This window comes from Aquila chrysaetos, chromosome 15 (assembly GCF_900496995.4).
Source record: "Aquila chrysaetos chrysaetos chromosome 15, bAquChr1.4, whole genome shotgun sequence".
Taxonomy (NCBI): domain Eukaryota; kingdom Metazoa; phylum Chordata; class Aves; order Accipitriformes; family Accipitridae; genus Aquila; species Aquila chrysaetos.
The window spans coordinates 28,781,251-28,805,028 of NC_044018.1; the positions used below are offsets into that span (position 1 = coordinate 28,781,251).

Genomic DNA, 23,778 nt, shown 5'->3' on the forward strand with positions numbered 1-23,778 from the left:
TAGGGGCTGCAAGCGGTTGTCTGGGGGGGCGTGGGGCCCTTTTGGCTGGGGGACGTAAGGCTGAATGTGCTGCGGCACTGTCTGCTGACTCTTTTGGCAGACCTGGACAAGTTTGCGGCCGAGGACATCGTGGACCCCATTGCCAAGGCCAAGATGGTGGCACTGAAGGGCATCAAGAAGGTGATGGCTCAGGGCAGCATTGGGGTGGCCCCAGGCATGAACAGGTAAGGGGGCACGGCAGGCAGTGGGCCATGGCCTGGGGCGGGCAGGGTGCCTTGGCTCTGGCTCATCCCTCATGTCTGCATGTGTCCCCCCCCAAAGGCAACAGGTTTCCCTACTGGCCCAGCGGCTCTCAGGGGGCCCGGCGGTCTCAGAGATGCAGAATCACTTGCTGGCGGGGAGCGGGCAGGTGAGTGGGGTGTCCAGGGGAGTGGACAGGGGTCTCCTTGGGGCTGCCTGGCTTGGTGCTCAGGACCCTGCCAGGCAGGAGCTGCTTTGGCCAGTGGGTTTGCGGTTCCCTGGGGAGGTGGGGACTGTGGAGAGGGGATAGGAGGGCACCAGGGAGGGCACATGGCACGGGCTATGTCCCCAATGCTCCCTTCTCTGCCAGGAGCGGAGTGGCACCGACCCGACCCAGGCTCGCCCCAATCCACCCACCTTTGCGCAGGGCGTCATCAGTGAGTACCAATGCAGCGAGGGGGCTGGGGTAGCGCTGGCCAGGTCTCATCCTGCCCACACAGGCTGGGCTGAGCAGGACCATGGCCAGGGTCGCTCCAGAGCTGGGATCCCTGCTGATCTGAGCTCTCTCCCTGCTCCCACAGACGAGGCTGACCAGCGGCAGTACGAGGAGTGGCTCTTCCACACGCAGCAGCTCCTGCAGATGCAGCTGAAGGTGCTGGAGGAGCAGATCGGGGCGCACCGCAAGTCACGCAAAGCCCTCTGTGCCAAGCAGCGCACTGCCAAGAAAGCCGGGCGGGAATTCCCTGAGGCCGATGCTGAGAAGCTGAAGCTGGTGACCGAGCAGCAGAGCAAAATCCAGAAGCAGCTGGACCAGGTAGGACCCTGCACACGGGTGGGTGCCCCGTCCCTGGTGCAAAGGTGCCCTCCCCGGCACCAGTGCCGTGCCATTCCCGGTGCTAACGCCCCACCGTCCCCGGCAGGTGCGGAAGCAGCAGAAGGAGCACACCAACCTCATGGCCGAGTACCGCAACAAGCAGCAGCAGCACCAGCACCAGGCCTCGGCTGTCATGGCCCTGAGCCCCTCGCAGAGCCCCCGTCTCATGTCCAAGCTCCCCGGGCAGCTGCTCTCGGCGCACGGCATCCAGCAGCCGGCGGGGGCCGTGGTGGGCACGCAAGGCCTCGGCCAGCAGCCGGGGCAGCCCGGGGGGCTGCGCCTGCCCCAGGGCGGCGTGTCCATGACTGTGCAGCAGGGCCTGTCCTTCATGGGCCAGCAAGCCGTGGGGAACACCCCAGTGCCCGGCACCTCCAATGCCTTCTTCGCCGGGAACCCCGCGCTCCGTGGGCTGGCCGCTGACAGCCGCCTGATGCAGGAGAGGCAGCTCCAGAGAATGCAGCTGGCCCAGAAACTGCAGCAGCAGAACATGCTGGGACAAGTGTCACTGCAGCAGCAGCAGCCGGGCATGATGGCACAAGCGTCAATGCAGCAACAGGGCGTGATGGCACAGGCGTCGATGCAGCAGCCGGGCGTGATGGCACAGGCGTCGATGCAGCAGCCGGGTGTGATGGGACAGGCGTCGATGCAGCAATCGGGTGTCATGGCCCAAGCGTCGATGCAGCAACAGGGTGTGATGGGTCAGGCGTCCATGCAGCAGCCAGGTGTGATGGGGCAGGCGTCGATGCAGCAACAGGGCATCATGGGTCAGGCGTCCATGCAGCAGCCAGGTGTCATGGGACAGACCTCGATGCAGCCGCAGGGCATCATGGCACAGACGTCGATGCAACAGCCGAGTGTCATGGGACAAGCTTCAATGCAACAACCGGGTGTTATGGCACAGACATCGATGCAGCAGCCGGGTGTGATGGGACAAGCGTCCATGCAACAGCCAGGCGTCATGGGACAAGCCTCGATGCAGCAGCCCGGCGTCATGGCGCAGACATCGATGCAGCAGCCCGGCGTGATGGGCCAAGGCTCGATGCAGCCGGCAACCATGGTGGGGCAGCCCAGCCTGCTGGGGCAGCAGCAGCCGGCACCGGCCCCGCAGCCAGGCGCGGTGGGGCAGCCCATGGTGCCGAAGCAGCCGGGGCTGATGGGCAGCCAGCAGAGCCTGCTGGTGCAGCAGCTCTCGCCCCAGCAGCAGCCAGGCTTGCTGGGCCACGCGCAGGCGCCGGGGCTGCAGCATCAGGCGGTGCTGGGCCACCCCCCGCCCCAGCGCCAGGTCCTTCTGGCCCCCCACCAGCAGCGGGTGCTGGGCTCACCCCAGCTGGCACCGCAGACTCCGGGGATGCTGGGCCACCGGCTTGTGCTGTCCCAGCAGCTGGGGCAGTCACGGGCGCTGCTGGCCCCGCAGCAGCAGCAGCAACAGCAGCAGCAGAACTCGGCGGCCGCCCAGCCGGGCCTCCTGGGGCTGGGCCAGGGACAGCCCTCGATCCAGCACTTTCCGCAGCACGGGGCGGTGGGCCAGGCCCCCTCTGTGCTGCACCTGAGTCAGGGGAATGCAGCCGGCCCCGGCGGTCCTGGCTGCCAAGGACCAGCCTGGAGGGGTGGACAGCAGCGCCCTGCCCGCTGAGGGCAGCGAGAGCGGGGGGCAGCTGCATGGGGGTCCCCAGGAACAGCAGGGAGCCCTCAACCCCCCAGGGCTGGGTGGCCCGGATCCCCCAGCCCCCAAGCACCAGGCTGAGCTGGGGCAGGGCCAGCAGCTCCTCTTGGCCTCCCCGCAGCCGGGCGTCCTGGGCTCGCAGCCGGCGCTGAGGGCAGCCCCCGTGCAGCCGGGCACCCTGCTCGCTCCGCCGCTGCAGAGCCCTGGGGCCGCCCGCCCCGAGCTGTCCCAGCAGCACGGGGATGCCGCCGGGGCGGCGGAGCCGTCGCTGGGCTGCGGGACGGGCCAGGCGCAGGGCATGGTGCTGCCACAGGCGCCGCGGCCTCCAGAGCAGCCGGGCAAGGGGCCGTCGGGCTCGCTGCAGGGCCAGCCGCAGCCCCCACGGCTCCAGAGCCCCGGGCAGCACAAAGCAGGGCCGGCGGTGCCATCGCCGGGCACGGCCACGCTCCCGCCGGGTCTCCTGGGGCAGGTGCCGGGGCCGATGATGGGCCAGATCCGGGCGCAGCTCCAGGGCGTCCTGGCCAAGAACCCGCAGCTGCGGCACCTGACTCCCCAACAGCAGCAGCAGCTCCAGGCCCTCCTGGTGCAGCGGCACCAGCAGAGCCTGCTGCAGCAGAGCCAGGCGCTCCGGCCCCCCGGCCCCTTCCCCGGGCAGTCCCCGGACTACGGCTCCACAGCCCCTGCGGCCCGCCAGCCCCCTCGCCCGCTGGGGCCCCTCTTCCAGCCGCGGCCGGGCACCCCGGCAGAGGCACAGGCCGGCTTTGCCACCGAGCAGGGCCGGGTGCTGCCAGGGCAGCCCCCCCAGCAGCCCCTGGCCGAGCTGGTGCAAGCAGCCCTGGCTGCCCGCGGCCCCCAGCCCAGCCTCGTCCGGCTCCCCACGCCACCGACCCCCTCGCCCTTGGGCTGCGCGCCCCAGCACCTGGCTAGCCCCGAGCAGAGCCCCCAAGAGCCAAAGAAGACATCGCCGGGGGTCCCGGCCTCGGTCCCCAGCCCCACAGCGCCCACGGAACCGGGGCTGGCACCCACGCCGAGCAGCACCCTCCCCGACGCAGCACATGGCCCCTGGGACCCTGAGGCACCCGGCGCGAACCCAGTCGACCCCAGCGAGACCCACATCAATGGGGCTGTGCCGGAGGGAGCCTCTACGGCAGGCGAGCCCCCCCAGGTGTTGGTGAAGCAGGAGCCGAAGGAGGAGGCAGCGGCGGCACAGTGTGAGCTGGATGGAGACGAGGTGGCGAAACCGGAGGCCAACGGGGACCCTGGGGCCGGTCAAGCCAACAGTCTGCTAGCACCGGGCAGCCGCTCCGAGGCCGGGCACCTCCTGCTGCAGAAGCTGCTGCGGGCCAAGAACGTGCAGCTTTCAGCGCAGAGTCCAGGCGAGCTCAATGGACACACGGAGAGCCGGGGTGCCGGGATGGAGCCGCGGCCGCAGCCGGTACTGCTGGGCCGGGAGGTGAGTGGGGTGCTGCGGGGTGGGATGGGGGGTGATAGCCACGGGGCTGTGCTCAGCATCGCTCCTGCTTCCCTCCTCTCTCCCCAGGACCCCTCCATCGCCAGGAAGCCGGTGGCCACCAAGCCCAAGCGGGTGCAGAAGGGCAATGAGCGGGTCCCGGCCTCCCGCAAGAAGCTGCGGAAGGACGAGGGGCTGCGCCCCAGCGAGGCTCTCATGAAGCAGCTGAAACAGGTATGGCTCGGGCCGGGGGCATGGCGGGGGGGCTGCCTTGGGCCCCCGTCCCCTCCTCACCGCTCTGCCCTCAGGAGCTGTCGCTGCTGCCGCTGACGGAGCCGACCATCACGGCCAACTTCAGCCTCTTCGCACCCTTCGGCAGCAGCCCCATCAACGGAAAGAGCCAGCTGCGGGGTGCCTTCGGCAGCGCCGTGCTCGACAGCGTGCCCGACTATTACTCCCAGCTACTCACCAAGGTGAGGGGGGGGGGTTGTTCCCCTGTCGTTGCCTGTCCCTGATCCGGGGATCCCAGGCCACCCCGCTGTGCTCACCCCACTGTCTCCCCCCAGAACAACCTCAGCAACCCACCCACACCACCCTCCTCGCTGCCCCCCACGCCGCCCCCCTCCGTGCAGCAGAAGATGGTGAACGGCGTCACAGCCCCCGAGGAGCTGGGCGAACAGCCCAAAGATGCCGACCCAGCCCGCGAGCCCCACAGCCAGAAGGGTGAGTGTAGCTGGCACGAGGGTGGCACAGAGTCCCTGCTGCCACTTGTCACCCCCCCGTGACACCCATCCCTTCCCCACACAGACACACCGGCTGTGGAGGTGAAGAGCCTGGACCTGCTGGCAGCTCTGCCCACCCCTCCCCACAACCAGACCGAGGATGTCAGGTTTGCTACCAGCCACGGTGACCCCCGCCATGGGTGCCACCAGCCCCTGCGGCCCGTGACACCTCCTTCCCTGCAGGATGGAGAGCGACGATGAGAGCGACTCCCCCGACAGCATCGTCCCTGCCTCGTCCCCTGAGAGCGTGCTGGGCGAGGAGCTGCTTCGCTTTCCCCTGCTCAGCGAGGCCAAGCCAGAGCTGGAGGAGCGTGTGCTGTCCCCCATCATCCCCATCATCCCCCGGGCCAGTATCCCAGGTGTGCTGGGCTGGGGGGGGACACGTATGGACCAGGCAGGGCAGGAGGGATCTGCGGTGCGCGTGGACCAGGCTGGAGGGGGTCGGTGGGGCGCATAGATCAGGCGGGAGGGGGTCCGTGGGGCATAGAGACCAGGTGGGGGAGAGGTAGGGCGGGGGGGGGTCTGCAGGGTGCATAAATTGGGTAGGAAGGGGTCTGTGCAGTATATGGATGGGGTAGGAGGGGGGTCCCTGGATGTGTGGTCTGGTAAGGGTGTGGTGGGGCAGGGGAAGGGTCTTTGGGGAGCATAGGCTGGGGGGAAGAGGTCCGCGGGGTATACTGTGTTTGGGCAGCAGAGCCTTGAGTGCGGCCCCTTGTGTCGGGGCTGGCCTGTTTCTGGGGGTCCCCTAGCTGCACCCCGAGGGTTTCCCATCCGTGCTGGGTGCAATCTGTCCCTGTCCCCGTACCCCAGTCTCTGTCCCATGCAAGGTGATGGATTCCCAGCACCGTTTCTGCAGGGGTCCAGGGTGGCTGTTGGTGGGGCTAGTACTGTGCGGCTCTGACCCCCACCTCTCTCCATGCCAGTGTTCCCCGACACAAAGCCTTACGAGGCCGTGGAGCCCTTTGGGGCCCCCCCTGGGAAGGTGGGGGCTGTGGGCCCAGGTGCCCCGTGGGAGAAGGGCAAAAGCAGCGAGGTCTCAGTCATGCTAACGGTGTCCGCAGCGGCTGCCAAGGTGAGCAAGGGGACATGGGGGGGCGGGTGAGACCCTTGGGGTCCTGGCAGTGACCCCACATGGTGGCTTCTGGGGCCCTGGACCCATCCCATCCTCCTCTCACCCAGAACCTCAACGGGGTGATGGTGGCCATGGCCGAGCTGCTGAGTGTGAAGATCCCCACCTCCTACGAGGTGCTGTTCCCAGATGGCCCCATGCGAGCAGCCGTGGTCGAGGCCAAGAAGGTGGAGACAGACATGTCTGGTGAGCGTCTGCTTTGTCCCCGCGGGCTCCCCCGTGTCCCCAGGCTGAGTGAGCTGTGACGGGCTGTCTCTGTCTCTTGCAGGGGTGCTTGGTGGCAAGGAGAAGGCGGCACTGGCTGGGAAGGTGCCGGACAGCAGCTCTGAGTGGCTGAAGCAGTTCGATGCGGTGCTGCCGGGGTACAGCCTCAAGGGCGAGCTGGACCTCCTGACGCTGCTCAGACAGGTTAGCGGGGTGTGGGGGTGACCCTGGGAGAGGGGTACTGGGGTGCCTGTAAGGCTGTGGCTATGTGGAGGTACAGGAGGGGGCCCTTCGGGACCAAGTGTGACCATGTGGAGAGGTGCGTGGGGGTCCCCGTAGGTACCCCCATGATTGTAGGGTGCTGCAGGGGGGTTTCTGAGGGACCAGGCTCCTCTGTGGAGAGGTGTTGAGTCTTCCAGGACTGCGTGGAAGGGGTTGTGGGGAGGTCCTTGCTGGTCTGGGAGCGTGGTGGGGTGCGTTGGGGTCCCTGTAGATCCAAGGACCCTTCACCGTGACGTGCAGGGAGGTTGGGGGTCCCCATCCCTATCCCTGGGATGCTCTGACCCGTGCCCCCCCTCCCCATGCCGTAGGAGAGCCCTGTGCCCGAGAAGACCCTGCACCACTGTTACGTCAACAACGTCTCCAACCTGGACGTGCGGCAGCTCTCCGTCATGCCCCAGGAACCCTCACCCCCGCTGTCCCCCTCTGTCCCTTCCCCGTCCAGCCCTGCTGAGGCTGCCAGGGTCCCTGACCCCGAGGCAGCCCACGAGGCAGCCCCAGCCCCCCAGTCGCCCCTGCCGCCGGCCCCCTCGCCAGCCCCCCAGGAGGAAGGGGCCGCGGCCCCCCACTCGCCGCCCCGCTTCAAGCCGCGTTCACGGCCGCCGGAGGATGGGGACGAAGCACGGCCCCGGCTGAAGAAGTGGAAGGGAGTGCGGTGGAAACGGCTGCGCTTCCTCGTCACCATCCAGAAAGGGGGGGGCCAAGCGGGACGGTGACAAGGAGATCGCGGAGTTCATCGACAAGCTCGGCACCACCCTGCGCCCCGAAAAGGTGCCCCGGGACCTGCGCAAGTGCTGCTTCTGCCACGAGGAGGGTGACGGGGCCACGGACGGGCCAGCCCGCCTGCTCAACCTCGACCTCGATCTCTGGGTCCACCTGAACTGCGCCCTGTGGTCCACAGAGGTCTATGAGACGCAGGGGGGGGGCCCTGATCAACGTGGAGGTGGCCCTGCACCGCGGGCTGCTCACCAAGTGCTCCCTGTGCCAGAAAACCGGCGCCACCAACAGCTGCAACCGCATCCGCTGCCCCAGCGTCTACCACTTCGCCTGCGCCATCCGCGCCAAGTGCATGTTCTTCAAGGACAAGACCATGCTGTGCCCCTTGCACAAGCTGAAGGGCCCCTGCGAGCAGGAGCTGAGCAGCTTCACCGTCTTCCGACGCGTCTACATCGAGCGGGACGAGGTGAAGCAGATCGCCAGCATCATCCAGCGCGGCGAGCGGCTCCACATGTTCCGCGTGGGCGGGCTGGTCTTCCATGCCATCGGGCAGCTCCTGCCGCACCAGATGGCCGACTTCCACAGTGTCACGGCCCTCTACCCCGTGGGCTACGAGGCCACGCGTATCTACTGGAGCCTGCGGACCAACAACCGCCGCTGCTGCTACCGCTGCACCATCTGCGAGAACAACGGTCGCCCCGAGTTTGTCGTGCAAGTCATCGAGCAGGGCCTGGAGGATCTGGTCTTCTCCGATTCCTCGCCGCAAGGTAAGGCGCAATCGGGAGCTGCCGGTGTCAGGCCGCTGCTTTCCTCCGTCCCCTGTCCTGCTGACGGCCGAGCCGCACCAGGACAGGGAGGACAGCGCGACGGGAGATCCCGGGGTGGCTTGAGCTGGCGGGGTCTCCACTGGGGGTCAGCTTGGCAGCTCGGAGCAGGTCCCCGGCTCCAACCCTCCCTTCCCTCGGCAGCCGTCTGGAACCGGATCATCGAGCCGGTGGCGATGATGAGGAAGGAAGCCGACATGCTGCGACTCTTCCCCGAGTACCTGAAGGGCGAGGAGCTCTTTGGCCTCACGGTGCATGCGGTGCTGCGCATCGCCGAGTCGGTACGTCTTGGGGATGGGTCTCTTCTCCGCACCGGGGGTCAACCCCGCTGGGAAAGGGACCGGTGGCCGTGCTGGTGGGGCTGGGGCGGCCACGGTGCTGCTGCTCAACCTATGGCCCCTCGGCTCCCTCCTCGGCAGCTGCCCGGCGTCGAGAGCTGCCAGAACTACCTGTTCCGCTATGGTCGCCATCCGCTGATGGAGCTGCCGCTGATGATCAACCCCACCGGCTGTGCCCGCTCCGAGCCCAAGATCCTCACCCACTACAAGCGGTAAGCGGGGCTGGGATCCACCGGGAGAGCCAGGATCCCTGGGGATCCCTCAGCTCTGACCCCATCTCGCCCTCCCCCTCCGCTGGCAGGCCCCACACCCTGAACAGCACAAGCATGTCCAAGGCCTACCAGAGCACGTTCACGGGCGAGACCAACACGCCCTACAGCAAACAGTTCGTGCACTCCAAGTCCTCCCAGTACCGGCGCCTGAAGACGGAATGGAAGAACAACGTATACCTGGCGCGGTCCCGCATCCAGGGGCTGGGGCTCTACGCGGCCAAGGACATCGAGAAGCACACCATGGTCATTGAGTACATCGGCACCATCATCCGCAACGAGGTGGCTAACCGGCGGGAGAAGATCTATGAGGAGCAGGTGGGGCTCCAGTGGGACATTGGGGGCTCTGGTGGGATGGGGCGGGGGCTCGGTGTAGCCACTGACACCCTCTTCTCCCCCCAGAACCGTGGCATCTACATGTTCCGCATCAACAACGAGCACGTCATTGACGCCACGCTGACGGGGGGCCCGGCCAGGTGAGCACGGGGGGTTTTGGGGTGGTGGGACCTCCCCAGAGGGAGCGGCGACGGTCTACCTGTCCTGCCCCCCCCCCCCTCCCGGGTGCACGCTGACCCCCACACTTCTCTGCCCCTGCCGCCCAGGTATATCAACCATTCGTGTGCCCCGAACTGCGTGGCCGAAGTCGTGACCTTCGACAAGGAGGACAAGATCATCATCATCTCCAGCCGGCGCATCCCCAAGGGGGAGGAGGTCAGGCGGGGGGCGCGGGGCGGCTGCAGAGGGGCTGGGGGGGGCCGGGGGTGGCAGGGCCAGGCTCCGTGCCGTGCCGTGGGTGACTCCCTGCTCCCCCCCCCAGCTCACCTATGACTACCAGTTCGACTTCGAGGACGATCAGCACAAGATCCCCTGCCACTGTGGAGCCTGGAACTGCCGAAAGTGGATGAACTAGCTGGGAAAAAAGGGGCTGGGGGCCACGGCCCCCGCCTCGGAGACCTCGCCAAGACCCGCCGGGGCTGCGGGAGGTGCCAGGGCGGCCGGGCAGGCGCCGGCGGCGGCCGGGGCACGGAGGCTGCGGCGGGGAGAGCGGCCGCCACGGAACCGCCGGCCCTGCCCGAGCGGGACGGACGGATGGACGAACTGGCAACTCAGGGTTTTCTTTGCTTCGTCCTGCGAGGAAAGGGGTGGGGGGGCTGGCGAGACACCCCCCCACCCACCACCACCACCCACCGCCCGCCTCCCTCGTGGAGGAGCCACGGGGGAGCAGAGCGGTCCCAGCGGAGCCGGAAAGAGTTCGGAGCCGGCCTGGATTTTTATTTTTATTTTTAATTTTTTTTTTTTAATTTTTTTTTTTTTTTTTTTTTTTTTTTAGAAACAAAACTAATAATATTTGCTCGCTAATTACCAAGGTAACACAGACTCCTTGAGCTCGACAATCCGGGCTCTGTCCCGTCGCACCGCGGCGGCCAGAGCTCGCTCGGTTCCTTTGATCTCTTTTTGTTTGTGCGTGTGGACGAGACCCCCGGAGCGCGGCGGCGCGGGAGGAGGCGCCTGCGGCGAGGGCCCCCCGACAGACACAAGGAGCTTCTGCACCCAAACCTACCTCATTTTAAGTGTTAGATTTTTTTTTTTTTTTTTTTTTCTTGTTGTTGTTTTTAAATGTGAGCCCCCCCTTTCCCTACCACCCATCCGGGCAGAGCCTCCCACCACCGGAGTTGGCCCTCGGGGGGGGTCTTTCCCTTTCCTGTGGGCTCCAGGGGCTGCCCTCTCCCCCCCCCCCCCCCCAAAATGTCCCCCTCCTCTGGCCGTGGCTGCAGACAGCCCCTAACCGGGGTCCCCAGGCATTGGGGGGGGGGCACAGGGGACCCCCTGTCCTCGTCCCCCACCCCGGGAGGTCCCAGCCGTGCGACGTGCCAAGGTGTGAGGTGGGGTTGGGGGGGTGAGGGGGCATGTGCCAGACCTGCTTCCCCAGCACTTGGGGGGGGGGGGGGGGCTGGTGGGGCCAGGTGGGGGACCCCCCCACTCGCCCGCAGCCCCCCACGGCTGGGGCTGCACGCGACTGCCATTGGCACGGTGTGTGTGTGTGTGGGGGGGGAAGGTTATTTATCTATTTATACCTTATATTGTATATACTAGATGGGGGGGGGGGGGGGCTCTTTGTGCTCTGCTGGGCTGAGATTTGGGGTGCAGGGGCAAGGGGGGGGGGGCCGCGGCATTTTTTAAACGCAATTTCCGAGGTCGGGGGCCAGGGCTCGGCGGGGGGGGCAGGTCTGGAGCCTCCTGCCAGGCAGGGGCGGCCTCGGAAAGTGAAGCAGCGAGTGGGCATTACACACCGGGGACATCCCCCCCCCTCTCCGCCGGCTGCAGCCCCCCCCCCCCATCCCCGGGGTGCCACTGCCTGCCCCCCCCCCCCCCACCCCCCCCCAAACCTCCCTCACCCTGGAGGGGGACCCCCCCCCGGGATGTTTGGGGGGAGCCGGGATCTCTTAACGCACAAACGCACGGCGTGGGGGGGGGACACCCTCCTGTCCCTAAGGGGGGGGGGGCCGAAGGGGATTTGGTGCCCCCCCCCCCCCCCCCCCACTTTGTCCCGTGGTGGGGACGGCAAGGGGCAGAAGGGGGGGCCGGACAGGGCCGGGGCGATCTTTAAAGCTGCTTCCGCAACTCGTCAAAAGCTGCAAAAAGGTTTAAGGTAAAAATGTTTAAAGAAAAGGAGAGAAAAAAAAAAAAAAAACCAAAAAAAAAAGACAAAAAAGCGAGAGTGGGGGTGGGGAATGAGAAAGTTTTAACAGAAAATATACGAGAAATTTAACTTTCAGAGCTGTACATAGCCGGGGCGTGTAGAAATCCCGTTTTTACCAATACCGAAACCACTGGATGTTATTTTAAAATAAAGCGCGTGAGAAGCCAGGCCGCCTGCCTCCCTCCCTGGGCCTGGGGGGGGGGTCCGGGGGGGGTGTGGGGGTCGGGGGGGGGCGGTGTTAAACCCTCCCAGTGGGTTTAACTGAGGACAGCCGGGTCCTGGCTTAGCACTGGGGTCTGTGTCCCGTAAACCCCCCCCGCCCCGTTCCCTGATTTCTCCGGGGGGGGCCTCTGTGTCTGTCGTGTCCCCCCCCCCCCAAATTGGGGTCCCCGATATGGGTGTGTGTGTCGTCCCCCCGCCTCCACGTCCCCTCTGGGCTTGTGACCCTCCCTCAGGGCACCTTGAGGTTTCGCCCCCCCTCTCGGGGAGCCCATATCGTGAGTGTCCCATGTCGTGAGTGTCGTGCCCCCCCCGCCCCTCCCCGGCCACCGTGACCCGGCGGGAGGGGAAAGGTCGCCTTGCGGTCATGAGTCACGTGGGTCGTGCGCTTCCGGTCACGTGGGAGGCGCTGACGGAAGTGGGTGCCAGGCACCGGGCGGAAGTAGGGTGGTGGCGGCGGCGGGACGGACCGGGAGCCATGGAGGTGTGTGTGTGTGTGTAGGGGGGGGGGGGTGACAGCGGGGCCGGGAGGGTGGACATGGGGGGTACCGGGACCGGGAGGGAACGGGGCCGGGGTATACGGGACCGGTGGTCGCGGCCCGGCCCGACCCATGTCTGTCCACAGGATCCCGGTCCCGGTCCCGGTCCGACGGCAGAGAGCCCGGTGGAGCTGAGCCCCCCGGGGCTGGAAGGTGATACTGGGAGTGTCTGGAGGGGTCCCGTGGTGTGGGGGGGTCCCGGGACTGGGAGGTGCTGTGTACGTTCGGGTGTTCCGGGGTCTGTAGCGGCCTTGGGGGTCCCTGTTCTGGGCTTGGAGGGCCCCGGGGTGGGGGGTCCCGGGGTTTGGGGTGTCCTGGAGACTTGAGGTGGATGTCCCAGGGTTTGGGGGGTCCCGGGGTTTGGGGTGCTCCAAGGCCTCAGGGTGGGGGTCCTGGGGTTTGGGGTGTTCCAGGGTCCCAGGGTGAGAGTCCCAGGGTTTGGGGTGTTCCAGGGTTTGGGGTGTCCTGGAGTCTTGAGGTGGATGTCCCAGGGTTTGGGGGGTCCCGGGGTTTGGGGTGCTCCAAGGCCTCAGGGTGGGGGTCCTGGGGTTTGGGGTGTTCCAGGGTCCCAGGGTGAGAGTCCCAGGGTTTGGGGTGTTCCAGGGTTTGGGGTGTCCTGGAGTCTTGAGGTGGATGTCCCAGGGTTTGGGCGGTCCCGGGGTTTGGGGTGCTCCAAGGCCTCAGGGTGGGGGGTCCTGGGGTTTGGGGTGTTCTGGGGTCCCAGGGTGAGAGTCCCAGGGTTTGGGGGGTCCTGGAGTCTTGAGGTGGATGCCCCAGGATTTGGGGGGTCCTGGGGTTTGGGGTGCTCCAGGGCCCCAGGGTGGGGGGTCCCGGGGTTTGGGGTGTCCTGGGGTCTTGAGGTGGATGTCCCAGGGTTTGGGGGTTCCCAGGGTTTGGGGTGCCCCAGGGTAGGGGGCCCTGGAGTTTGGGGTGTCCTAGAGTTTGGGGTGTCCTGGGGTTTGGGGTATCTCCTCGCTGCTGGCAGGCACCTCACACTGCCTATCCCCAGGGGAGCCCCACCATGGGGCCTACACCACCTTTATGAAGTCCCACCGCTGTTACGACCTGATCCCCACCAGCTCCAAGCTGGTCGTCTTCGACACTTCCCTGCAGGTGGGCCAGGGCCGGGGGGGGGCAGGTTTGGGGCTGGGAGGGCCACAGAATGGGGACCAGGCTGGAGCCTGGGGACTTAACTGGGACCAGGAGGCAGGTTTGGGGCTGGGGGACGGTCTTAGGGCTCTTGACCCACCCTGTAAAGGTCTTGGAAACGGGGGCGGAGGGACGTGGCCTGCCGGGGGGGTCCCCACTGCCCCGCGGGGTGCCCCATCCCTCCCATGACGTTCCCCGTGTCCCCGTCTGCAGGTGAAGAAGGCTTTCTTTGCACTGGTCACCAACGGCGTGCGGGCTGCCCCGCTGTGGGACAGCAAGAAGCAAAGCTTCGTGGGTGAGCAAGCGGGACAGGGAGTCACGGGGGGCGGTGGGGGGCTGGTGGGACCCCACTCACCCTGCCCGTCCCCCCCCAGGCATGCTGACTATCACCGACTTCATCAACATCTTGCACCGCTACTATAAGTCACCCATGGTAAGGATCGGGCATCTGCGCGGAGTTCCTCCCCGCGGGGACCCAGGGTCCGTCCTCTGCCCGCCCTGCGTGCAGCCACGGTTGATCCCGGTTTTTCTCCTTGTGCCCAGGTGCAGATCTACGAGCTGGAGGAGCACAAAATCGAGACGTGGAGAGGTGAGAGGGATCGCTGCCAGCTGCCTCCTGCTCTCCCAGACCTGCTTGGGGCGCCTGGAGCCCTACGGCTTTGCACCCCGTCTGCCTGCGGCACTGCCGGTCCCCTCAGCGTCATCTTTTCCTGCAGAGGTCTACCTACAAGACTCCTTCAAGCCGCTGGTCTGCATTTCCCCCAACGCCAGGTACACCCATGCTGTGGGGAAGGGCGCGTCTGGCGGTGGCACCTTCGGGTGTGAGGTTGGGGTCCAGGCAAGCCTAAATTCCCCCTTTCCCTTCTGCCCCGCAGCCTCTTTGACGCTGTCTCCTCCCTGATCCGGAACAAGATCCACCGCTTGCCCGTCATCGACCCCGATTCGGGGAACACGCTCTACATCCTCACCCACAAACGCATCCTCAAGTTCCTCAAACTCTTTGTAAGTCCCGTCCCCGTTCCGTGGCGGCGGCAGGGGCCGCCCTGAGACGAGCTCGGCCCAAGCAGCGCCAGGTACCGCCGGCTCTGGGGCACTGGGGTGGGCGCAGCTTCGGTGCCTCGCGGCGTGTTGTGGGTGCTGGGGGGCCCCCAGGTCTCTGCATGGACCCCGTAGCCCGTCTCTGCCGCCCCTGCCTGTGCCGCCTCTGCTTGGGGCTCCCCCAGACCCTGCTCCGCACCCAGCGCTCTCTGCTTTCACTCCTAGGACCGCAGCCCAGGTCCCCCACAAGCCGGGGGTGGCCGGAGCCGGCAGCACTGCGGGACCTGGGGGGCGGCAGGTCGAGCCAGCGTCAGCACTGTCCCCCTCCCCATCCCTGCAGATAGCAGAGGTCCCAAAGCCCGAGTTCATGGCCAAGACGCTGGAGGAGCTGCGGATCGGCACCTACAACAACATCGCCGTGGTGCGGACCAGCACCCCCATCTACGTGGCGCTGGGCATCTTCGTGCAGCACCGCGTGTCTGCTCTGCCGGTCGTCGATGAGTCGGGTACGGACAGGGCCTGGCACAGGGCACAGCGTGTGCTGGCTGTCCCCAAACCACCGGCTCAGGCTCCGCATCCTTTCTGGTGTGCCAAGGACCGGCTGTATGGAAACCCAGCACCATGGGTGCCTCTTACAGCTGCTTTTTTTCCTCCCTAGGGCGGGTGGTGGATATCTACTCCAAATTCGACGTTATTGTGAGTACTGGCGGGTCTGTGGAGTTGGGGAGGGGGGCAAAGCCTGGGCTGCAGGGGTGGGGGCTGCAGGGTGGTGGGGGCCACACGGGACCTGGCTCCGTCCCCAACACCTCTTCCTACCCCAGAACCTGGCAGCCGAGAAGACGTACAACAACCTGGACGTGACGGTGACGCGGGCACTGCAGCATCGCTCCCACTACTTCGAGGGCGTCCTCAAGTGTTACAAGCACGAGACGCTGGAAACCATCATCAACCGCCTGGTAGAGGCCGAGGTAACCATTCCCCAGGGCACCAGTGGCAGGTGGGGGGGGGGGGCCGGAGTCCCGGTGCCGGCCTCAGCCCTTCCCTGTCCCCGTCCCCCCCCCTCCCAGGTTCACCGGCTGGTGGTGGTGGACGAGAGCGACGTGGTCAAGGGGATTGTCTCTCTCTCGGACATACTGCAAGCCCTGGTCCTCCCGCAGGGCCCCTGAGGCAGTGAAGGGGGGGGGGGATTCAGCCCCTCCTGGTGCCCCCGTCCTCCTCTCCTGCCACACCGTGCCCCCCCAGGCTGGTGGGGATGCCCGGGGTGGGGACCCCACTCACCAGCAGCGTCCAGCAATAATCTCCAGCCGTGGGGTAGCCCCACACCGCCCCAGCTCTTCCTCGGGCGGGGAGAGCCCGCGGCTCCCCCCGCGCCGCACCCTGCGCCCCAAGGCCGTGTTGGCCGGGCTGGCGGGGTGTTGGGGGCAGCCCCTGACCCCCCCCCGGGGTGCAGGGCCGGGTTCAGCCACCTCCGGGCCAGGGCCATTCCCTGTGTGGACCCTCGTCCTCCTCACCCCACGCCCCACTCCCTCACCCCACCCCGCTACGGGGTTTCACTGAGTTTGGTTTTAATCGCCCTCACTCAGCTCCATCTGGCCTGGGTCTGCCCCCCCCCCGGGCTTCCCCCCACCTTTCCACGGCCACGCTCCCCGCCGGGCCGCGTCTGCACCCGCCACCGCTTCGTGTGTGGAGAAAAATGGCGAATAAACACAGACCTGGCACAAACCCGGCCTCGCCACGGGGCACGCGGGGGGCACCGGCCGCCGGTGCAGAGGGAGGGGGTGCCCAGAGAGGGGGTTCGGCCCCTCCTGCGGGAGAGAGGGAATCTGCTGAGCTTGCCCAGACCCTAAATCCCTGTTTGTTCCGCTTGTGGCTTTTCTTAAAAGGCCGGGATTGGGGACAGGACAGGGATGGGGACCCGGCGGGACACGGGGACCCTCCCGGTGGTGGCTGCGGTGAGTGGGGGGTGTTGGGGCAGGGGCTGGGGGAGGCTGGAGGGCAGCGCTGGTGGGATGCTGGGGTCCCCGTGGGGTGCTGACGGGGGTCACCGGCAGCCCCGACGCCTGGGTTCGCTGCCGGTGCCGCTCGGGGGAGGCGCGAGGCCCGGCTGTGCTGAGCGCGGCACATTCCCGGCTGGGGGGGGAGGCCGAGACGTGGCCCCCGCCGCCACCACCACCACCACCACCGCCACCAGCTCCCACCAGCGCTGGGGTCCAGCACAGGGTCCGGCGCAGCGGTGCGAGGTGAGAGCCGGGGGTGCGTGCCCGTGGGACCTGGGGGGGGGGGGGGATAGTGGGGGGGGGACACCCGGTGCCGTACCGGGGGATGGTGCCGGTGCTGTTGCCATGCCGCCGCCGGAGGGTTGCTAAGCTCCGCTCGGAGCCCGCGTGGGCTGCAGCGTTCGGTGCCAAACCCGGCATCGCCTCGCTTTGTCGCAGGGGGGGAAGGGATCCCGGGGGGGGGGGGGGGTTGGGTGGGGTGGGGTGGTGGTGGTGGTGGGGGGGGCACCCCCGGGACGGCCGGCAGGGTCCCCACGGTGTGCCAGGCTCCCGGCCGCCGGGGCTGCCCCCCCCCCCCCCCCCCCCCGCCCCGGGTGGGTTTGGCATCGTGCCCCACGGCCACCGGCCCGGTGGCGGTGGCACCACCGAGCAGGACGCGGGGGTCCCCGAGGGCGCACGTGCGGCGGTGGCCGCCCGCGTGTGCGTGGCTCCGCCGAAGCTCCGGTGAGCGCTCGGCTGCAGGGCCCCCCCCCCTCCCCGGGCCCTCTACGGCGGGGACCCCCCCGATTTCCTGGGGCTATGCTGGGTGGTCCGGAGCGGGGCGCGGGGCGCCTTCGGATCTGCGAACGGACCAAGCTGCTGCTGGTGGAGATCGACACGGTGGCGTGTTGCAGCCCGGCCGCCGGCATGGCCGCGGGGTGCCGGCCCGCGCCCCCCTGGACCTACCGCCGCATCGCCGGGGAATACGCGTGAGTGGGGACTGGGGGCGGGGGGGGGGGGGGGGGGGGGGTCCATCCTGTGCCCTGGTCCCCACCCGGGCGGCCCCCTCCAAGCCCTCACGTCCCCCTCTCTGTCTTGCAGGTACCTGGAGAAGCGCTTCGTGGCGGAGCTGGCCCCCCCCTGGCCCCCGGCACCCCCCGTTCCCCCCCGGCGCCTGCAGGACTTCGCCACCCCACCCCCCCTGGGCCGGGAGACCCGGGCCCGGGCACCCCCCCACCCGCTGCCCCCCGGGACAGCCTGAGGGGACGGGGGGCAGCGGACCCCGGGGCCGGCACCCGCCGTGTGCCCCCCGTCCCCCGCTGCCAGGAGGGGGTAGGCTGGGCCCCCCCAGCTACGAGGCCCCATATGCAGCGGGTGCAGGCGGCCCACACCCGCCGTGGGGGGCCACCCCCCTACATCTCGCCCCCCGCCTACGACGCTCCCCACCGCACCCTGCAGCTCCGGCCCCCCTGGGGACCGCGTAGCCCCCCGCCGGCACCCCGCGGCCGTGGGGCCGTGCTGGGGGGCTGGAGCCACACGCTGCCCCGGGCGGCCACCGAGGCCGGGCACCGACGGCCCCGTGGGATGCAGCCGGCCCCGGGGGGGCCCGGCACCCCCCGCCACAGCCAGACGCTGCCCCGGGCAGCAACCGGCCGGGAACGGGTCCCAGGACGCGGCAGGGGGCGGCGGGGGACGGGGGGGCACGTACTTATCGACGCCACCCGTGTGGTGGTCCGGGCCCAGTACGTCCCCCCGCCGCAGCGGCAGCAGGTCCGCTACGCGGGGGGGTCCCCAGGGCCCGCTGCCCCCCTATGCAGCAGCCCTCCTGCGGCCCCCGGGGCTGTCACCCCACCAGCAGCACCCTCACCCCCCCGAGACCCCCCCCGGCAGCCCCCGCAGTCCCTGGCGGAGCCCGGGTGGCTGTGGGGGTCCCCGGGGCCGGCCCCCCCCCGCGGCGGCCGGTGCTGTACGCCCAGGCGTTACGCGAGGCCGTGTCCCGCATCCGACGGCACACGGCTCCCGACTCCGACTCGGAGGCGGAGGGGGGCGCGGGGGGGCCCCGGTGGCGGCACTGCCGCGACGCCCGCGCCTACAGCAGCAGCAGCAGCAGCCTGGAGAGCACCGGGGCCCCCCCGGGGGCCACCAGCCCCCCCCCGGGCCTGAAGGGTGGGGCCTGTGGGGGTGTGGTGCCCGCAGGGCGGGGCTTGGTGGGGTGTGGTCCAGATGGGGTGGGGCTTGGCAGGGTGTGGCCCTCGGGGGGCGGGGCTCAGGGCTTCGGTTCCCGTGGGCAGACCCCAATAAAGGCTGCAGGATCCCGGTGTGCCGCGTCCGCCCCTTGTGTGTGTGTGCGGTGAGGGGGGGCCCTGACCCCCCTAAAATGGCCCATCACCCTCCCCTGCGCCCCTGGCTTTGCCCCCCCCCCCCCCCCCACCCTAAAGAGGGCCCAGGCATCCAGACAACCCTCCCCGCCGCGGTCCTGGGGTCAGTTGGAGGTCCCGGCGGCCACCGCAGCGCATCACGGCACGGGTGGGACGTGCCAGCCACCCCCCCCCCCCCCCCGGGTCCCCCGTAATGAGTAGGTGAGCGCAGCAGGTCTGGCCCGGGGCCACCGGCCCCACGTCATGGCCGGGGGGGGGACCCCGGGTGAGTCACCGGAGGGGACCGTCCCCCCCGAACGGCCGCCACCTCTTAGTCACGCTGCGGGGGGGGGGGGGAGGATCCCCACGGCCAGAGGAAACCGCACAAATAACGTGTCCAATTTGCACGTTATTTAAAACCGGCTCCTCCCCCGCCCCCCTGCGCGACCCTGTCATTATCCCGGTGACACCGGCCGGGAGGTCACGGCGCGGGGCAGCCGGCGCAGCGGGGGACCCAGGCATGTGGGGCCTCCCGCGCCCTGGGGGGGGCCACTCGCGGGACAACCCCGGGGCCACGTCACCCCACGCGTCCCCATCGTGGTGCGTGGCCTCGGGTGTCCGGCGTGGCACCGGGGTCCCGCGTCTGGGCCTGACCTGAGCCGTGCCGGCGACCTCAGCCCACCGCGGCACGGCTGCGGTCCTGTCCTGGCTACCGCGGGGCCTGGCATGGCGTGGCACGGTCTGCACGGCTCGGCATGGCTCAGTATGGCCTGGCATGGCACGATACGGTCTGGCACAGCCTGGCTTGGCATAGCCTGGCACTGCTTGACACAGCTCAGTGCTGCCTGGCATGTCGTGGTATGACCCAGCATGATTTGGCACATCTTGGTGCAACTTGGCATAGCCTGGCACAGCTCGGCACGGCTTGGCACAGCCTGGTGCAGCTCGGCACAGCCAGGCACGGCTTGGCATAGCACAACACAGCCTGGCACGGCTCAGCATGGCACAACGCAGCTTGGCACAGCCCAGCAAAGCCTGCAACAGCCCAGCATGGTTTGGTACGGCTTGGTACAGCCTGGTACAAGTTGGCACAGCCTGGCATGGCTTGGCATGGCACAACACAGCCTAGCAAAGCCTGGAACAGCCCAGCATGGTTTGGTACAGCCTGGTACAAGTTGGCACAGCCTGGCATGGCTTGGCATGGCACAACACAGCCTAGCAAAGCCTGGAACAGCCCAGAACAGCTCAGCACAGCTTGGCACAACGTGGTGCAGCTCGGCACAGCCAGGCACGGCTCGGCACGGCACAACACAGCCTGGCACAGCTTGGCCCAGCCTGGAAGAGCCCAGAACAGTTCAGCACGGCTTGGCACAACCCGGTGCAGCTCAGCACAGCCTGGCACGGCTCGGCATGGCACAACACAGCTTGGCCTAGCCTGGAACAGCCCAGAACAGTTCAGCACAGCTTGGCACAGCCTGGCAGAGCCTGGCACGGCTCAGCACAGCCTGTATCAGCTCGGCATGGCTCAGCACAGCCCGGCACAGCTCGGCACGCTGCCCGGCGTGGCCCGGGGTGTCCCAGACGCGGGGGAAGGCGGCGCGGCCCTTTCCGTGGGCTCAGCTCCTGCCCAAACCCCTCCCGCTCCCCGCTGAGAAAATCACCTTCTAATTCGGGCTGCGCTGGCGCCAGCACCGCCCCCACGGGCCCCCCCCCCTCCTCCCGCCGCCCCCCAAAACCCCGCCGCAGCCCCGGGCCGGCCCGGAGTCCCGGGGGGGGGGGGGGCCGGGCAGCCGCGGGGGTGCCCACGCGTGGGACCGGGGGGACCCGCGTGGGACCGGGGGCTGGGGGGAGGGGGGGGTCCCGTCCGGGACCGGTGCCCCCCGGCCCGGGTCGCCGTCCCTCCCGCCGCCGCCAGATGTCGTCGCGCAGCCGGTGACCGGGGGGCACCGGGGGTCTTGGCCGGGGGGACGCGGGGGACGGGAGGGGACACGGGGGGCACACACACACACACACCACCCCGCCCTGGGCATGGCGCTGCCCCTGCGGGTCCCAGCCGGGACCCGGGGATGGACACGGCCACGCGTGTGCCGGTGTCCCCAGAAAGCCGTGACCCACGCGTGTCACCGGTGCCGGCGGCGTCCCCAGAGAGGTGTGGTCACGCGTGTCACCGGTGCCGGCGGTGTCCCCAGAGAACCGTGACCGTGGACCCGCCGGTACTAGCGGTGACCCACGTGTGCGGCTGGCGGTGGCCCGGTCCCCCCAGAACGGTGACTCCGGCACGCCCGTGCTGCCGGCCACGCCACCGCCACACGGTACCGACCGTGTCACCTCCCTGACCGGCCTCATCCCACCGTGCCAACCGTGTCCCCGTAACACGGGTGACCCCCACGGTGCCGGCTCTGCCGGGCCGCGCAGAGCCGCCGGTGGGAAGAAGCGGGGGGGGGTTGTGGGGGTGTGGGGGTGAATGCGGCATTGTTGCGCGGGGTTGGAGTCACAGATAATTACCTCAATTAGTTACAATGGCAGAGTAATAAATACAGGCTTAGCGGCTCCTTCCCCACTGCGGCTTCTCAGATTAATCCAGCCCGGGCGAGCGGAGCTGAAAAGAGTGATGGACAATTCATTAAACTCACCGAATGCCGCACAAGGCACCCGTGAAGGCCGGCGTTAGCCCCCGGCGGCTTCGGCTTTGTCCCTAATTGTTCGTCTCGGGCATTGGTCACCTATCGGGGAGTGGGTGACGGCGACGGTCCCCCCGGGGCTGGCATGCCCGGGGGATTAGAGGCCAGGCCTGCCACGGTTGCTGGGCGCTTTGGCCCCGCGTTGGAGGAATGCGGCGGCGGTCCTGGGGTGGGGAGGGAGGGGGGGGGCTGGGGGGGCACGGGGGGGGGGCGGCCGGACAAGCCGGGAGCTGGTGGGATGTGGGTCCGCGCCGACCCGAGGCGAGGGGAGCCGGGACGGGGTTGCACCGCTGGGGATGGATAATGGGGGACGGGATGGGGATGGTCCCGCAGGTGGGCTGGTGTCACTGGGCAGCTTGGGCATGGCTCTGTCCCTCTGTCCTGCACCTCTGAGCACGGCTCTGTCTGTCCTGCCCCCTGGGCACTGTCCTCTCCCTCTGTCCTGCACCTCTGGGAATGACACTGTCCCTCTGTCCTGCCCTTCTGTGTGCCACCCTGTCCTTCTGTCCTGAAACTTTGGGCACTGTCCTGTCCCTCTGTCCTGCACCTCTGGCCATGGCTCTGTCCCTCTGTCCTGCACCTCTGGGCACTGTCCTGTCCCTCTGTCCTGCACTTCTGTGTGCTACTCTGTCCTGCACCTCTGGAAATAACACCGTCCCCCTGTCCTGCACTTCTGTGTGCCACCCTGTCCTTCTGTCCTGAAACTTTGGGCACTGTCTCATCCTTCTGTCCTGTACCTCTGGGCATGGCTCTGTCTGTCTGTCCTGCACCTCTGGGCACTGTCCTGTCCCTCTGTCCTACACCTCTGGGAATAACACCGTCCCTCTGTCCTGCACCTCTGTGTGCCACCCTGTCCTTCTGTCCTGAAACTTTGGGCACTGTCCTGTCTCTGTCCTGCACCTCTGGGAATAACACCGTCCCTCTGTCCTGCCCTTCTGTGTGCCACCCTGTCTTTCTGTCCTGCACCTCTGGGCACTGTCCCATCCCTCTGTCCTGCACCTCTGGGCATGGCTCTGTTCTTCTGTCCTGCACCTCTGGGATTAACACTGTCCCTCTGTTCTGCACTTCTGTGTGCCACCCTGTCCCTCTGTCCTGCACTTCTGTGTGTGCTGTCCTGTCCCTCTGTCCCGCACCCCCCGGGCAAAGCCCCCCCCCGCACCCCCCAGCCCTGACAGGGGTGCCCAGCCCGCAGCAGGCCCTGCTTGCGGCCACCATCCAGCTGTTACCCGGCTTCCCAGATGTGACGGGCTGGTGCAGGGCGGGACCATCCTGTCCCTTTCCCTGTCCCTGTCCCTGCGCCGGCCCCGGTGCTGCGACAGCAGCTATTTCCAGCGCCCGGGCGTATTTGTACAAGCCGGGGAGGTCTGCACCCTGCAGCTGGGCGCCCGCCCCGCTCCCGGGGTGCCCCTGCCCGCCCGGGGGTCGCGGCTGCCCGAGGTGCCCGGCGGTCACTGGCACTCAGGAAAAGCTGAGTAACAGAGGTGACTTATAAGAATGTCATTATCTATATTCCTGACTCGCTACCGCAGGAAAACAGGCTATTTTCATGCCCTGTGCGTGTGCAGAATTTAGCAGGCAGATAACTCCCGGCAGGCGGGAGATGCTCGGAGGGTTATTTCGGGCTGTGTTTCCTTTCCAGTCGTTTTTTCTCGCATTTCTTTATTTTATTTCGCCACGCCAGGCTGTTTTTACCTTGGCACGGACAGCGGGGGCCCCCGGGTTTTTTCCCCCCTCCCTCCTCTGGGTCTAAACATCAACTTTTCCACTATCGGCTCCGGGGGATATTTCGGGCGGTGGTAGCGTCATCCCGCAGCCTTTTGATGTCACGGAGCTCCAGGGGCCCCACGAGGTTCCCGGCTCCGGCCGCGGGGCAGCCCGGGCTGTGGGGACCCCCACCGCAGGTGGGTGCTGATGGATTTGGGGGTCCCCGGGCAGGGACGGTTCCCTGCCCGCTCCCCATGGCTGGATGTCACCGTGGCCCTATGGTTTGCCCTGTGCTTGACATTGGGGACAGGGGCTGCAGCCCATCGCTTCACCCTGCCCCGTCCCTGAAGTGTGGAGTGACAGTGCAGAGGGTGTATGTGGACCCCATGCCCGCCCCAGGGAATGCCTGTCCCAGGGGGACGCCCACCATGATGGGATACCTGTCCCAGTGGGATACCTGTCCCGGAGGGCTGCCCTTTCCCAGGGATGCCCATCCTGGGGCTATCCCCATCCCTGTGGGATGCTTATCCCAGGGGAAAGCCTGTCCCAGGGGGATGCCTGTCCTGGTGGGATGCCCACCCTGGTGGGATGCCTACCCTGGTGGGATGCTCACCCTGGTGGGATGCCTTATCCCAGTGGGATGCC

At 68.0% G+C, this 23,778-nt stretch overlaps 3 protein-coding genes across 3 annotated transcripts in view; all 3 read left to right on the forward strand.

Moving 5' to 3' along the window:
• The window catches only part of KMT2D (lysine methyltransferase 2D), a 28,265-nt gene extending 16,628 nt beyond the window's left edge, over positions 1-11,637 (forward strand). The window contains 23 exon segments of the mRNA XM_030037084.2: positions 101-224; positions 322-409; positions 611-677; positions 822-1,054; positions 1,161-2,669; positions 2,671-4,230; positions 4,318-4,461; positions 4,536-4,700; positions 4,794-4,950; positions 5,035-5,116; positions 5,193-5,368; positions 5,933-6,081; positions 6,189-6,324; positions 6,407-6,546; positions 6,933-7,310; positions 7,312-7,539; positions 7,541-8,105; positions 8,307-8,443; positions 8,582-8,712; positions 8,802-9,087; positions 9,172-9,245; positions 9,372-9,480; positions 9,587-11,637. Coding sequence (XP_029892944.1) covers positions 101-224; positions 322-409; positions 611-677; positions 822-1,054; positions 1,161-2,669; positions 2,671-4,230; positions 4,318-4,461; positions 4,536-4,700; positions 4,794-4,950; positions 5,035-5,116; positions 5,193-5,368; positions 5,933-6,081; positions 6,189-6,324; positions 6,407-6,546; positions 6,933-7,310; positions 7,312-7,539; positions 7,541-8,105; positions 8,307-8,443; positions 8,582-8,712; positions 8,802-9,087; positions 9,172-9,245; positions 9,372-9,480; positions 9,587-9,679 — 6,731 coding nt within the window. The 3' untranslated portion in view covers positions 9,680-11,637.
• A 415-nt stretch (positions 11,638-12,052) lies between these two features.
• Positions 12,053-16,137, forward strand: PRKAG1 (protein kinase AMP-activated non-catalytic subunit gamma 1). The gene is made up of 12 exons (XM_030037085.2): positions 12,053-12,173; positions 12,315-12,381; positions 13,238-13,341; positions 13,591-13,672; positions 13,752-13,810; positions 13,921-13,966; positions 14,094-14,148; positions 14,253-14,379; positions 14,756-14,921; positions 15,074-15,111; positions 15,237-15,383; positions 15,483-16,137. Exons 1-12 carry the CDS (start codon positions 12,057-12,059, stop codon positions 15,579-15,581), a joined length of 1,107 nt encoding a protein of 368 aa, XP_029892945.1. The 5' UTR covers positions 12,053-12,056; the 3' UTR covers positions 15,582-16,137.
• Positions 16,138-16,168: 31 nt separating this feature from the next.
• LOC121233815 (basic proline-rich protein-like) lies at positions 16,169-22,905 on the forward strand. The gene is given in 7 exon segments (XM_041128796.1): positions 16,169-16,367; positions 16,467-16,655; positions 17,306-17,380; positions 17,493-18,269; positions 18,271-18,333; positions 18,335-18,603; positions 22,668-22,905. Coding segments are annotated over 7 exon segments (1,656 nt in total). The 5' UTR covers positions 16,169-16,322.
• Positions 22,906-23,778: the final 873 nt, after the last annotated feature.

Bases quoted from the DNA above. Each gene is read 5' to 3' on its own strand.
- PRKAG1 (XM_030037085.2), top strand. From the start codon at position 12,057: ATGAGTCACGTGGGTCGTGCGCTTCCGGTCACGTGGGAGGCGCTGACG. The intron at 12,174-12,314 runs GTGTGTGTGTGT...GTCTGTCCACAG, and splicing joins ACGGACCGGGAGCCATGGAG to GATCCCGGTCCCGGTCCCGG. The intron at 13,342-13,590 runs GTGGGCCAGGGC...CCCCGTCTGCAG, and splicing joins TCTTCGACACTTCCCTGCAG to GTGAAGAAGGCTTTCTTTGC.